Raw genomic sequence first — 14,251 nt, forward strand, 5'->3', positions numbered from 1 at the left:
GTTGTTTATGCATCTCCATGATCTCCTTTATTCCAGCAGTTTCCCTTTCTATATAAAGTCCAATTCCTCAGAAGAGACGGGGGGCTTACACAGTCACTGCCCATACCTGGTCTTCTGCTGGGTAACTGTTCTAAAGCTGAGACTTACTCCACTCCCATGTAGATCCCTAGCAATAGAGCTGTCTGGGAACCAAAGAGGTGTTCCGTCTGTGTCTTTCAGCTTTGGGCTCCTGAAGCCCAAGGGGGAGGATGGGGAGAATTGGGGACCAAGAAAGGACTTGGGGTGGGGTCATTGCAGTGCTTAGGCAAAAATCCCCAAGATGGGGCTTTTCAAGCTGCCCCCCAGCTCATGCATTTTTCACCATGTCTCCAGTGAAAGCAGGGTTCTGCATGGGCCCTAGGCCATCCTCCTCCGAAGAGCTTTCTCCAGAGTCTGAGCCAGCAACAACCCTGCCATCAAGAGCCCTGTATCGTGTCCATTCATATTGTGCCAAAGTGCCTGCCATCTGTTTGGCTCTTCCAAATAAAAGTTTTATTGTACAGGCAGAGCTTTAAACTTTTATTCCCTTTTTTACGAATTCACTTGGCACTTTGTGAAAAAGGGAACAGCAGCAAATTCTTTGAGCCTGCTCAGTGAAAGGAGCTGGGCAAGGAGCCCAGCCTCTTCCTCTGCATTAAGCAGCGTTTGTGTGTGAAGGTTCTGGAGATTTTTGAAGAGAACATCTCCTTCTGAATAAAACCTTGACACCTAAGGGTTGCTTCATATGTCACTTTTGATCCTCAGAAATACACTGTACTAAATGGGCATGGATTGTTTGGATCCCCCCTATTCATTTATGGTACAGATGTCTATGTTGTTGTTGCTAGAACAAGGGGTGGGGAGCCAAACGGCTTTATCTTATATGGCGAGTGCAAGAAGCGGTTCTATACAGATCCAGGATAAAGTTCCACTCACCAACCCCAACCCTTCCTTTGCCCCCCCCCCAACCCTTCTGTGCTCCCAGTCTAGTGATCACACAAACACATGGGACCTTCTCTTTCTCTCCTTTTGCTTCCCTTCACCAGATGACAAAAACTATCATTCACACATACAGGTGCATGCTTCTCCCCCACCCACAACTTCCCTTAACTCCCTTATCCACACACCCTGTCCCATCCTTGCATATTACCTCTCTCGCTTTCTGCCACTGCCACCTAACTGAGACTGACTCTTCATCTTGCATGTGTTGCTGCTGCTGCCACAGCCAAGCAGAAGCAGCGTGGGGAGTTGGAAGGAAGCCAGAAGCTGCTGTGGCCAGTTTAGGGATCCACTGGTGCAGTTTCTGCCATGCCATTTGGCCTGTGCACCCTCCCTTCCTCCTCCTAGCCTCTTCTCCAGTGGTGCTTCATTGTCATTACCTCCTCCTCCTAACGGTCATCATGCTGTAGTTTGCATAACTAATACCATCTGTTGGTGGCCATACAAACCACACTGTGATGACAATCTTGTATCTTTATTATATGTATAGGTAAGCATGGCATCCGTGGAAGACATCTACATTTAGAACATCAAGTACAACAGTTCAGCAAAGTCACAACACCAGGACAAATAAATCAATATATTACTTCAGATCTACTTGGAAAGGAAAACAAAAATGGAAATGGTCAATTCTGATTTGCATTGGAAGCCATGGAACTCTGAATTCTTCTGTACATTAAACTTTAGACAGAGGAGACAACAACAGATAATTTGCATGTCTGTGTGCCCAACTTTAGCTTCAAACACTTGAGAAATGTTTCTGCATTATTAAGCAGATATCCTAATTTCTCCTGGGGCTTTTAAAACGGAAGATTTTAATTATTGTATTTCATTTCTGGGAAAAACAAGTGAGCTAACCTGAGTTTGTATTTTTTTTAAATATTAATGCTACATCTTAAGAAGTTAGTTGCATGTTTTCTCCTAAAACAGAAAGCATTTTGTGACTGCTTTCTCTTTAAGCAGTTGTTTTAAATCTGATCAGACAAGCTTCCCCACTAGAGTCATCTCAGAACCTCTCCACATGTCACACTTCAAGCAGGTCCATTATGGAAACTTACTACAACAGTAATGTCTGTGCATCTGCCTCTAAATTACCAAAGCAGTGAGGTTTCCTCTGTGCAACTTTCAACAACTTTTATGAACTTTCACATTTATAAGCAAAGTACCTAGACCAAATCTGGTATTTTAATTCAGAGCCAGATGAAGGTATAGAGAATATTGTTCCTAACTAGAGATAGAAGGATCTGTCAATCTCTGTTCTCTCCATTTCTTTTCCCCCCAATCTAAAATCTATCTCTCCATATTTCTGCAGCAATTTGCAATCACCTCATGAACATTTATCAGCATTTTAGTGCAGATTTCTCCTAATAATTTGGGTTTTTAAACTGTTTTAAAAATGTGCAATAATATATTCATTTTTATGCACACTTTCCCCTAATATATGCACTTTTGTAAACACTGGTTGGTTGGAGAAGTGCATCACAAAGTTCAGATAAGTTACTTGGTACTAAAAGGTAAAGGTAAAGGTACCCCTGCCTGTATGGGCCAGTCGTGTCCGACTCTAGGGTTGTGCGCCCATCTCACTTAAGAAGCCGGGGGCCAGCGCTGTCCGGAGACACTTCCAGGTCACGTGGCCAGCGTGACATCGCTGCTCTGGCGGCCTGGCACCAGCGCAGCACACAGAAACGCCATTTACCTTCCCGCTAGAAAGCGGTACCTATTTATCTACTTGCACTTTAGGGGTGCTTTCGAACTGCTAGGTGGGCAGGAGCTGGGACCGTTTGACGGGAGCTCACCCCGCCGCGGGGATTCGAACCACTGACCATGCGATCGGCAAGCCCTAGGCGCTGAGGATTTACCCACAGCACCACCCGCGTCCCTAACTTGGTACTACAAGTAGATTATTTGGATGGCTTGCAATAGATTAGCTAGGGTTTCTGCCTCCTGGTTGTTTTACCTGCAGCAACAAAAAGACTTTTGCCATCATGGAGTGTGTGTGTGTGTGTGTGTGTGTGTGTGTGTGTGTGTGTGTGTGTGAAGACCATGAGCTCAGTTGAGTTCTGGTCCTAAAAACAAATTCCTAGATTAAGCATGTGCTCAGAGGCACACTGTATCTATCAGACTGTGGTTGGTAAGTCTTGGGGTTCTACTAAAAAAACCAAGCATGTCCGGCAAGCTTGATGTCTGCACAACATTGTTCTACCTGACAGACCAGAATATTCCAGCATATTAATGCTCCTGTGTCAAGACCTTGACTCTGGTCAGGAATTGCCTCAAAACAACCCACAGTAATAGTCCCATTCACAGAAGTTTCCAAGCACCTCAAAAAACAGTGCTTTTCAGTGAAATCAGCTGATACACTGAGCTACCAATCATCAACTTCACTGTAATCAGCTGAGGGCAAACTGAGTTATGTATGAGTTTGAGCTATGTTTGAACTTTCCCCTGATTATAACAGTTTCACTATGGGGCGGGGGAGAAAGCATGGAAACTACACAGCAAAATTGCTACAGTGAGGAAATATGATGCAATGATTTGTACCACATAAAATCATTTCCCCATATGATGCAGAGAAATGTCTGGTTATAGCCAATAGAAAGGGACAGGTGCCTAAATTACAAATAGATATAAATGGTACCTACTGGCATGCAGGATAATATTGTTACTAAGGTTGCATGCCACCCACAATCTCTGCCAAGTGGTAGCAAGATTCCAGGGAGGTTCCAGGCATTTACCCAGGGTTGTGTTTCCATTGGGAATCAAGACATGGCAGAGACTGTCATATCCTTAAGAAATATGGTTTATGAAAACATATTTACAACCTGGGAGCAGATGGAGGGAGTGCAAAGTTCACAGCATTCACATCTCCTTCACAGCAACCCAGCATTGCATTCAGAGGTTTTCTAAGTGCCTCTGCCCTAGTTTGTCTCCAGTCAACCCTCATGGTGTCTGCCCTTCCATCCCCTGCATGGAGCTTTCCCCACTTCCTGCCTCCCAGAAACCCCCTTGCCAAGCAACTCCTCCTCTTCTGTCCTTGCCCCTCCTTCTCCCCACTATTCCAAGCCTAGTTTTTAAAAGGGGACAATTTTCCTGTAACCGTCATTTACCCTCACTAGAATCAACGTGCTGCCATCTGCCTTATTGCAGGGCAGATTTGAGGGTAAACCATACGCGAAACTAGTCTGCCCCTGTGGCTTGATGGAGGTAGAAACTGTCTCTCATGCCTTGTTACGCTGCCGTTTCTACGGGGATATACGCTTGGTATTTTGCTATGAATCCGAACTTCAATGTCTAAAATCCCTGGTAGAGGACAAGGATCCTGAGATCACATTAAGGGTAGCCAAATTCTGTGTGATTGCCATAAAACTTAGGGAACAAGCTGTGCTATCATAATTATTAAGGCCTTAAATGATAATTTTAGGTTATATTTTAGTGACTAAGTTTTAATTTATATATATTTTTAACAGTTGTTATATCTGTACTGTCCCTGTTATACCTAATTGAAAATTCAAATGTATCCCTATCGTGTTTTATGACTTCCTTGATATTGTATGTGGGCTGGAACTGGTCTGTGACCGAAATAATAATAAATATATTTTTACCTGTAACCTACCATCATCGGTCAGTGTAAACTTGGCAACCTCCATTGGCACAGACCCCAGGATTCTCGTGTGATGGGCCATCAACACTTTTTGTCATGCTATCGCAGATGAGACCCTCTCCTGGAAAGGGAGCTTAGCCTGTATTTCTACACTGGCCTAGCATTTTCTCTTCAATACTCCAAAAATCAGCTAAATTCAACCCATTAACATTCACTAGCTCTAGCAGCTAATGACTGCCCTTGCACCCGCAAATTCTGCTACCCCAGATCTGTAACAATACTAAGAGTGGCACAGCCACTAAAATCCTAACACTGACCAAAACAGTACTACTACTTTTTTTTAAGGGAGGGGGAGCCAAATAAAGAATGCTGCATGCATTGATTTCACAAATAACTTCTGAGTTGAGTGGAGCAGCTATACTTAGTGAGTTGGCACTGCTCAAATCAACTAATCTCCATGACCAGGCTGAGATTAAAAGGCAACCAGAGAGCTGCTCTCTGTGAATCACAATAAAGAATTTGCTGTATTCAAAAAGTTACAGCTATGTGGATGAATGCCAGTGAGCTACCAGTGTTCCAGAGTGAATAGATGCCAGCTGGAAAACCTAGTGCCTTCACCACAGAATAAAATGGCAAAATCCCTGTAGAAAGCGCATCTCTTAAACCAATCAAAGTGATGGGTTTTGTGCTAACTGAACTAAATTAGAACTTATGATGCTCTTCCCTCTCCCATTTAAATTGAAAGAATAAATTAGGAACCCATCCTCTCCCACAAAGTGGGCCTTAAGGTGGACAGACAAGCCATTCCCTGGGAAATCTCACAGAAATTAAAACAGGAATGTTTAACAACCCTGCCCCTATGCATACACAGAAGTATGTGCAAGAGAGATGGGATCTGTCATAGGTTTGCCAGCAGAATTAATATTAAAGTAAGAGTGACCCATCAGGTGACATTTATAAGAAATGAAACGCCTTATTTGTTGGGAAAGTTTGATGATTTTAAAGCAGAATACCATTCTAAGTTTCTGGAAGGCTGCAGGAGGCTCAATTCGAACCAGGTACTCTGAAGATGGGACATTTTGTTCCTTGTGCCATAAAGACAACTTGCAAACTGCTGGCTAAAGTTCTGCTGCACCTCCGCATTGCCATTTTAAAAGGTTAGAGGATGGGGCTGTATTTAATTAAGTGATTAAGTGACATGTGGGATTAAATTATATAAGGAACCAATAGTGGCCCATTGCAACCTACAAAGCTGCTGACTGTGGCCTGTGGTCAGTTTATTGTGATAGGAAGGAACAATAGTGTATTGTGACAGGAACAAAGCTCAGACTTGAACACTTCCTTTCTCCCTCTCCTATTTGTGGCTGATATCCAAAGTTTCTGCTTCATATCAGCTGCAGTTTGGTGTGTCATTCAAACCCCAAACCGTTAATCTTAACTATAGTTTGTTGAAATAAGCTGGCTTCATAAACTATGTTTTGAAGATGGCTTGTTTCAAATAAACCAGGGTTAAAATTAACCACATATTGTCTGGTACAGTCTAAAAACAGCTACAATATATCTGCTCTCCTCTTTGCAGCCATGCTGCAAGAAAAGGCTAAGGGAGTACACAAGCTTGACACTTGCTGTGGCTACTTCCCACCACAGCAACCATGGTTTATGACATGTCATGATGAACCATGATTATCATAGTGTCCAAACCAGCTCAGAGTTTACTTCAAGTATCGAATGCACTGCTCACAAACTGCATGGCTCTGTTTATTTATTTCAGTATTGCCTTTCAACACAAATGTTCCCAAGTGGATTACATAAAACATGTATTTTAAATACATATACAGTGGTACCTCAGGTTACATACGCTTCAGGTTACATACGCTTCAGGTTACAGACTCCGCTAACCCAGAAATAGTGCTTCAGGTTAAGAACTTTGCTTCAGGATGAGAACAGAAATCATCCTCTGGTGGTGCGGTGGCAGCAGGAGGCTCCATTAGCTAAAGTGGTGCTTCAGGTTAAGAACAGTTTCAGGTTAAGAACGGACCTCTGGAATGAATTAAGTACTTAACCCGAGGTACTACTGTGCAATTATAAAACAATTACTGTATAAAAAATTCCCTTCCCAAATACCTAGTGGAATAAAAATATTTGCCATTGTGTCCACAACAAGACCAAGAAAGAATCAAATGGTATATAAATTTTATGAAATGAATAATAAACAAGCAAATCCCATAGCTCAAAGCTTGTTTAGAAATTGTAGCTTCCAGTTTAGGAGCCTTTCATTCAGTGAGTGACAACTAGTTAAAACAGGAGACCAACAGAAGCAAAAAGTAGCCATATCACAGCAACACAATTGCCTTGTTGTCGTCTACCCTCAGTTACTATATAGCAAACTGGAATAAGGTTCATAGGGAGAAATATCACCCACAAACACAATGTGGCAACACATCACAATTCTGAGAATTGCTTTCACTTCTCAGTGAGTTATGTATGCACAGCAAGGTAGAAAAGCAGGTGTAATCTAGCAGGACTAAAAGTGGGGTACAGAAAAGGGGTCTAAAAAAGTATTGTTGCCAGGCATTAAGTACACATTGTTGCTTGGAATATATTTTTTAAAACCCTGTGGCAACAATTCCTAACACTGACTGGGAAATAGTCTAAAAATAGCTGAACCAGAATGTATTACAGTGGACACTCGGCTTGCGAACGTGATCCGTGCGGGAAGCAAGTTTGCAACCTGCAGCATCCACAGCCCTCAGCGCCGTGTCTGTGCATGTGCAGGTTACAATTCGGCGCCGAAACCCAGAAGTAACCCGTTCCGAGGTATGACTGTATATTGCAACTCTGCACACTTGCATCAAAGGGAACAATGCCAGTCCAATTCACACACACAAAAAGGACAAATTGTATTGATTTCAGCCAGATAAATAAAGAAATGAGTAAGTACAGTCATGTGAATTGGCACCTACAATTCAATCCTGTGCGGGTGCTTACTAACAAACAGGTCTCAATGATTTCAACAGGACTCCCAAATAAGTGCATAGCCTTAGGTTGCAACCCTAAACACACTAGGGAGGAAGACTCACCAACCTCAGTGGGATTTAAGCACACATGCACAGGTCTGCATTTTTCATCATGAACAAGATGTTGTTTTCATCACCTTCATGGGGTTACAGAACTAGTTATAAGACTGTGCAACACTGAGGCTCATTATTTTGCATTTTTACCCTAACACATTTAATGACTGAGAATACAAACAAAACATACTAAGTTAATCCGAATGCTCTCTCTGAAAACCCAAAAGCTCCCCTGACAGCATTCAGGCTCTCTCCAAGCGTCTGCCTTCCTCTCCTCTGCGCACTGCCATTCAGGCTCATGTTTTTGTTATGGAACAAAAACCTCACTTCCAGCTGTGGCGCCAAAATCTAGTGCACACTGTAAAAGTAACTGACAGCTCAGATGTGTAGCTTAGTGGAGGCCTGGAGTAGTTCTACCAATGAGAGGCTGACTTTTTAACAGAGCCACACATGTTTACAGACTGCATTCTGCCGGTAGGAGGAACAGTCTGATGGAAAAGCCGTAATGGACTTTTTAGCAGAAGCTTAGATTAATTCAGTTCAAGGTATCGGCCCACAAGCCATTGAGAGAGCTAGCGTTTAACTGAAACAGAGATTCACTAGAACAGAAGTCTTGAAACCACATGAAATGCAACAGCTTCGTCCCGTTAAATTATGAAGCAGGGCAATTTGGGGGGCAGGAGATTCTAGGCTCCTCCTAGCCCCTGAACCTTTTTGTAGACTAAGTAACAAACTACAAGGCCTACAAGAATTAAACTTTGTGACCATGTATCACATCAGCTCTGGACATTGCCTAGTACCCTGTGTTCTCTCACAACCACAGTATTATTTCTATTCTACTTCTAATACTTTCAAATGTAAAGTGTTTTACAGTTCATACTTTGTGCATCCTTCTAACAATCCTATAAAGTGGGTGACTTTGAGTTCGTCCGGCAGTTGGAACTCCTCAAGTCTATTTGTTTAGTTGATATGATACTTTTTAATCTCTCTGCAATCATTATCACACACTTTCCAGTGCATTTTCCTGTCCCTTTTCTTGCCACATATGCACGGGCGCGCGCACACACACAAACCCAGAGGTGGATTGTTATTATGCAAGTGCACCAAATCCACTTTATATGTGCAACCAGAATTTGCCTGAATTCCACCTGCAAAATGGCAACAGTCTGAAAGCAGTCAACATCTGATGTGGTAGACCATATTTACAGGCACTGCTTCCCTTGAGGTGATTCTTTGAGAATAGGAGTGCATTTTGCAGCCCCTACTTTAATGGGAAGCTGCACCTACAGGGGTAGGCTAGCTGGCTGGCTCAAAAATTACTTTATCCATTCCGTCTATGTTGAAAGGGGTGTGCCACATCAAAGATGATCCACCCCATCCCTTCCCTTTTACAAATAGGCTGAAAAGTAGTGGAAGGTGACTGTGTGGCAATTAGAGATTTTGACAATCATAATCATAATCATTCATTATTTATATGCTGCCCATCTGACTGGGTTGCTCCAGACACTCTGAGTGTCTCCCAACCAAAAATACTAAAAGTGCAATACAACATTACACACTAAAAACTTCCCTGAATAGGGCTGCCTTCCAGATAACCAACCACAAAATCAGGAAAGCACCAACAGCAGGAGGGACGGAGGGCTCCAGGTGCTTGAAATAAGATTTATTCCAGACCCAACATGTTTAGGAATAAATCCTTCCTTGGGGGAACATTTTTTGGCAGCTGTGTTCTACATGACTTGCATTTGAGAAATGCTGCTAAAAATGAAGGATTTATTTTGTTCCAAAATAGATAAAGCTAAAATCTTATTTCAAGCACCTGGAGCCCCTCTGCTCTTTCTTCCAGTTAGAGATTAGTCCTCAGCTTTACATCCAGTGCCATCTTAACCAACAATCCTCCAAGGTTGTCAGCAATATTGCTCATCTTGTAGATAATTTGTCAAACATGACAAATGACTAAGGATGTTATAGAGTTAAACTTGCTTGGTCTTGAAGGCATCTCAGAGTGACAAGCCTCTTAACAGGTGGAAGAGATTTTGTGCACAGTGTAAAAGGGAAGAATCTTAAACTCATTTTGATTTGTAGGTCACAGATTCCCAAATGGCAAGTTCCTAAAACATTGTGAAAACAAGTTGCCTTAATGCTGCTACTGAGCTGATAAAGGTCTAAAGGCCCCAATGATCTGAAAACAAAGGAGGCTTCTGTGTGGTTGTTTCCTAAGGTTTTGTTTTGGTGCTCTAGTGCTTGAGCAAAAGCAGGCAGGAAGAAGCCTTGAGTAAGAACAATATGGTTTGGATAACCATGCCAACACTGTTCCTATTAAGTACAGAGATGGTGGCTCTGAGCCAGCAGAAATTTCCGTCTGTGCTACGAATGGGCACAGGGTTAGAAGGAGCTAATGATGGGTGCCAGGTGAATTTTGTCCCTAAACATTGGCTTCTGGGTATCATGGACACCCTCTGCCAAAACTCAGAATTGCAAACTGAATGCTGTTCCATTTATCAGACTTTGGAAACTCAGGTCCGCCCCTGTAAGTACAGTGCGTGTGTTTTGCAGCGAATATATCTGCATGGCATACAAATAAATAAATAAATAATTGTTGTATTGATGCTACATTGTTTTCCTTCCTTTATCCATTCCACTTGGCACAAAAGGTAATTATGTAACAGAGGAGATTATTCTGGTCTCTGTTCTGGGTTGCTGTCACACTGGCCTGCATTCTCGACCATGCTTCTTCTGTGTGGAACACATGGTCTCTGAGATTTTAAAAAAATAGTTCTGAAGAGTTAATCTGAAAATTAGTTGCAACATGGTGGGCTTCTACCCTGATACCACACTGATATCAGTTTGAAGAGCAGGTTTGTCTGTCTGTTTTTTAAAAATATTGGTTATTTTTCATGTATATGGTTATACATTGCTCAGAACTTTTTATGGTGTGCTTAATACTTACTTATTGATTAGTGGACCTCGGGGCTCTGGGGCATAGACTGATTAACTGCTCTATCAATTAACACAAGGATCACCTTTAGCAACAACTAAGGGAAAGGGGCAGAGGGCCCTTCCCCCAGGAAAACCACCACTAAGGTGCAAGTTTGAGCAAATGCACAACAAAGCTTCAGGAAAAGGCAGTGAAAAACCAGGTGCTGAAATAAGGACAAACAGCATTCATACCCAACAACATCCAGAGTAGCTAAGTTTCCCTAAACCCATTTATTTCTATGAGCTTAGGAGCAGCTCAGCTCCTAGGATTAGGCTGTTCGGATGCAATTCTACACAGACTTACTTCAGAATAAGCCCCATTTAAGAGTACCGTCTGCGTAAACCAGCACTGGATTGGGCTGAAAAGGTTAGGAACATAGTAAGTGACATTATACCAAGTTACCCTATCACTCTGCCTGGTTCAGCATTGTCCACACTAACTGACAGCAGCTCTCCTAATCTCAGAGCCCTGGGTTCGAGCCCCACACGTTGTGGGGGAGGGGAATCCTGCATTGCATGTGGTTGGACTAGATCAGGCACCCCCAAACTCGGCCCTCCAGATGTTTTCGGACTACAACTCCCATCATCCCTAGCTAACAGGACCAGTGGTCAGGGATGCTGGGAATTGTAGTTCCAAAGCACCTGGAAGTTCAAGTTTAGGGGGGCCTGGACTAGATGCTTGTCCCTTCCAACTCTACAATTATATGATTCTGACAGGAATAAGTCTTTGCAGCCCTACCTGCTTGCGGGCTTCCCATAATCATCCGGAAAACTGCCGAGGCGGGACGAGATGGGCCCTGGGTCTTAGGGCTCTTCTGACGACGACGCTTCCCCCGAGGATGCTCTCTCCGCCTCTTCACTTTTGCCCCTTCCCAGAGAGCAATCAGGCGCGCGCCATCCTCCACCTGCTGCTTGCTTTTGCACCTCCAGCGTCTCTCCCTCGCGCCAGGTCCGGACGGGGTGGCGTGGTGGGGAAAGCTCCCCTTCCCGCCGGGCCTTGGCTTTGCCGCCCTGCCCACCTCACCTCGGACTACCGCCAGTTCTTGCTTGCTGGGAGCAGAGAGCGTCCCGAGCCCCGCAGCAGCGGCGGCAACAGCTCCTCGGCGGCGGCCGCCTGTGCAGCGCGGGAAGGCGATTCCAGTCCGGGTTTTGAGGCTGGGGCGAGCGCGCCGCGCGGAGAGAGAGACTAGCAAAAGAGCCTCGGCCCGTCCCTCCCCGCAGCTGGGGAGCGCCACCGCCGGGCCTGCGGGAAGGCAGGCAGCCGGGGCCCCGGAGCCGCTCGCCCTCGGCGCGGGTCGCCCTCATGGCCGCAGCGCGGCGGCCGGCCTTCCTTCCGAGCGGTGGCGGCGGCGGCGGCAGCAGCTGCCCTCTCGCCTGCTCGCCGTGAGTGCCTCCTCAGCCGCCGCCCCCTAGCCGAGCCCCGCCGCCGAGCGAGCGAGCGAGCCCGCTGCTGCTGCTGCTGCTGTTTCCCGCGCGCCGCGCTGAGGCGAGCTGGGCGCGGCCAGCCATGCAAGCGCGGCGCCTGGCCAAGCGCTCCAGCCTGGGGAGCCGGCGCCTCAGCGCCTCGCCGTCGGCCGCGCAGCCTTTGCCCAAGCTCGACAACTCGTGGAGGCCGCCCCGGCGGGAGGGCTCGGCGGCCGCCCTCGAGGAGGAGGACGAAGAGGAAGACGTGGTGGTCGACGTGGAGGAGGACGACGACGCCGACGAGGCGGAGGCGGGTGGCGGCGGAGGAGCGGCAGGCAGCGGCAGCCCGCCGCCGCCGGCGGTGGAGCACGCCGGGCCGGGCAAGGGCCACGCGGCCGCCCGGGGGAGCTTCAAGGTGCGTCGGCGTCGCTGGGCGGGAAAAGCGCCGTCGAAGCCGCCGCCTGCCTGGGCCGGCGGGGTCGTCGTCGCTGCTCTAGTCTCCGGGCTGCGTTCCGGATGGGCTTCGTAGGGCGACCTCTTGGAAGTTGCGCGGGAGGCGGGCCTCGCTTGCGCCCCCACTTGCTTGCAACCCCGAATTCCAGCCCTGGGTAGGAAGAGAATGGGCGGTTAAGAAAGGGGAAGGGGGCATCGGGGCATACGCAGAGTGCCTTCCCAGCACGAGGCTGGAGGTACGGGGCAGGCTTGCACATCTGACTGGCCTGCCAAACTGGACGGGAGAACCGCCGCATACCATCCCCGCTGCATAAATGTCCCCTCTACCCACCCACCTACCCACGTTTATTGCGAGGGAAATCTAGCTGTCTGCGGGGAAGGGGTTGGGTGCATGTAATGTGTGACAAAGGCATCAGGTGTACGTCTACCGTACTGGGTGGAAAGGGTATAAGGGTGGGGAGGTAGAGTGCATTTGAAAAAACCAAAACATTGTGGATTTAAACAAGGAAAATGTAGCATAATCTACTGGTTTGTAAGGGCCCTTTGGGATTGCTGTTACCCATCTCAGACAGTCAGCTCATAGTGTAAATAAAGATGGCTGTTGTTTACATTTTTTTAATAAAAGCGTCAACAGCGATCCTTTTGCACGGTCTGTTGTGCTGTGTTGCAGAACTTTTTGCTGTTGCAGGATTAGGGATGGTGTGCTGTGCTAGAATGAATAACATGAAACGAAGTGCCCTCTGACAGTAGAGGGCAATGCTGGAATGACCACTGATAATAGGGATCAGCGTTGTTGGGTTCTAGGGTGTGCGTGTAGGCTTTGAAATGCATGCATCTGACCCACGCTGCTGCAAAAGAATGGAGCCGGCTTAGCAGCAACAGTGAAACGGGAGATAATGGTAAAATATAATGAGGCAGTGAAGAGAGCCATGGGGATATTAAGTGTTTGGGGGGAGGGTGAATGGGTAATGGGCAGGTATATTGGGAAAGTAGTTGGAGCAATTAAGGCTGCATCCCTGTACACACTTTCTTGGGAGTAACCCCCACTGAATTATGAGTAGATGAGCATAAGGACTGCACTGCAAAGCACGATCTTTGCACTGTGTGTGACCGGAGTCCCCTGTGACCAGTGAAGAAATGGTTCTAAAATTTCTGAAACAAGCATGTGTGACTCTACTACAGGATGCTTTTTAGGTGATCTTGAGGTTTGCGGTGGGATTTAGGGAAGGCAGGCAGTATGTACCTAAGGCGATTTTGGATCTTAAAGGTCAACTTTTATTTTGTTGTTACACATTTATTTTATCTTCAATGCATTCATATACAAGTTTCAAAAAACAACTCCATCCATATATATATATATATATATATATATATATATATATATTACAAAGAATGTTCATAATGCAGGGTCATGGCATTTCATAATTTATATTTTTCTATTGCCCATCAAGTTTTTAAAAAATTTGCAAGGTGCATTGTATACAAAGAAACTTGGTAACAGAAGTGACAGAGAAACAATTAAAACAGAAAAACATGAAAATGCATCAAGATCTAAAGAGCCAGAGGGAAGCTAACAATCAGAGCAAAAATCAGGCAAAAGGTTTTTGGGAAAACAAAGGATAAAAGTTGACTGAAGGAGGTACTGTTTGGGGAACCATAAATTGGGGTGCCACCACTAAGAAGTCCTCCCTGGTAGCCCCGCTTCCTCTCTTGTGCCCAGAAGACA

General features: G+C 45.5%; 1 protein-coding gene and 1 long non-coding RNA gene across 3 annotated transcripts in view; one reads left to right on the forward strand and one right to left on the reverse strand.

Moving 5' to 3' along the window:
* LOC144328686 (uncharacterized) overlaps positions 1–11,564 on the reverse strand; it is a 32,182-nt gene extending 20,618 nt beyond the window's left edge. The window contains exon 1 of the long non-coding RNA XR_013393885.1: positions 11,408–11,564. This is a non-coding gene — a long non-coding RNA (uncharacterized LOC144328686). The remainder of the gene's footprint in view (positions 1–11,407) is intronic.
* Positions 11,565–12,165: 601 nt separating this feature from the next.
* Positions 12,166–14,251, forward strand: part of ZNF704 (zinc finger protein 704) — a 55,603-nt gene continuing 53,517 nt past the window's right edge. For both annotated transcript variants that reach the window (XM_028736619.2, XM_028736620.2), the window contains exon 1: positions 12,166–12,487. In XM_028736619.2, coding sequence (XP_028592452.2) covers positions 12,176–12,487 — 312 coding nt within the window. In that variant the 5' untranslated portion in view covers positions 12,166–12,175. The remainder of the gene's footprint in view (positions 12,488–14,251) is intronic.

This window comes from Podarcis muralis, chromosome 8 (assembly GCF_964188315.1).
Source record: "Podarcis muralis chromosome 8, rPodMur119.hap1.1, whole genome shotgun sequence".
Taxonomy (NCBI): Eukaryota; Metazoa; Chordata; class Lepidosauria; order Squamata; family Lacertidae; genus Podarcis; species Podarcis muralis.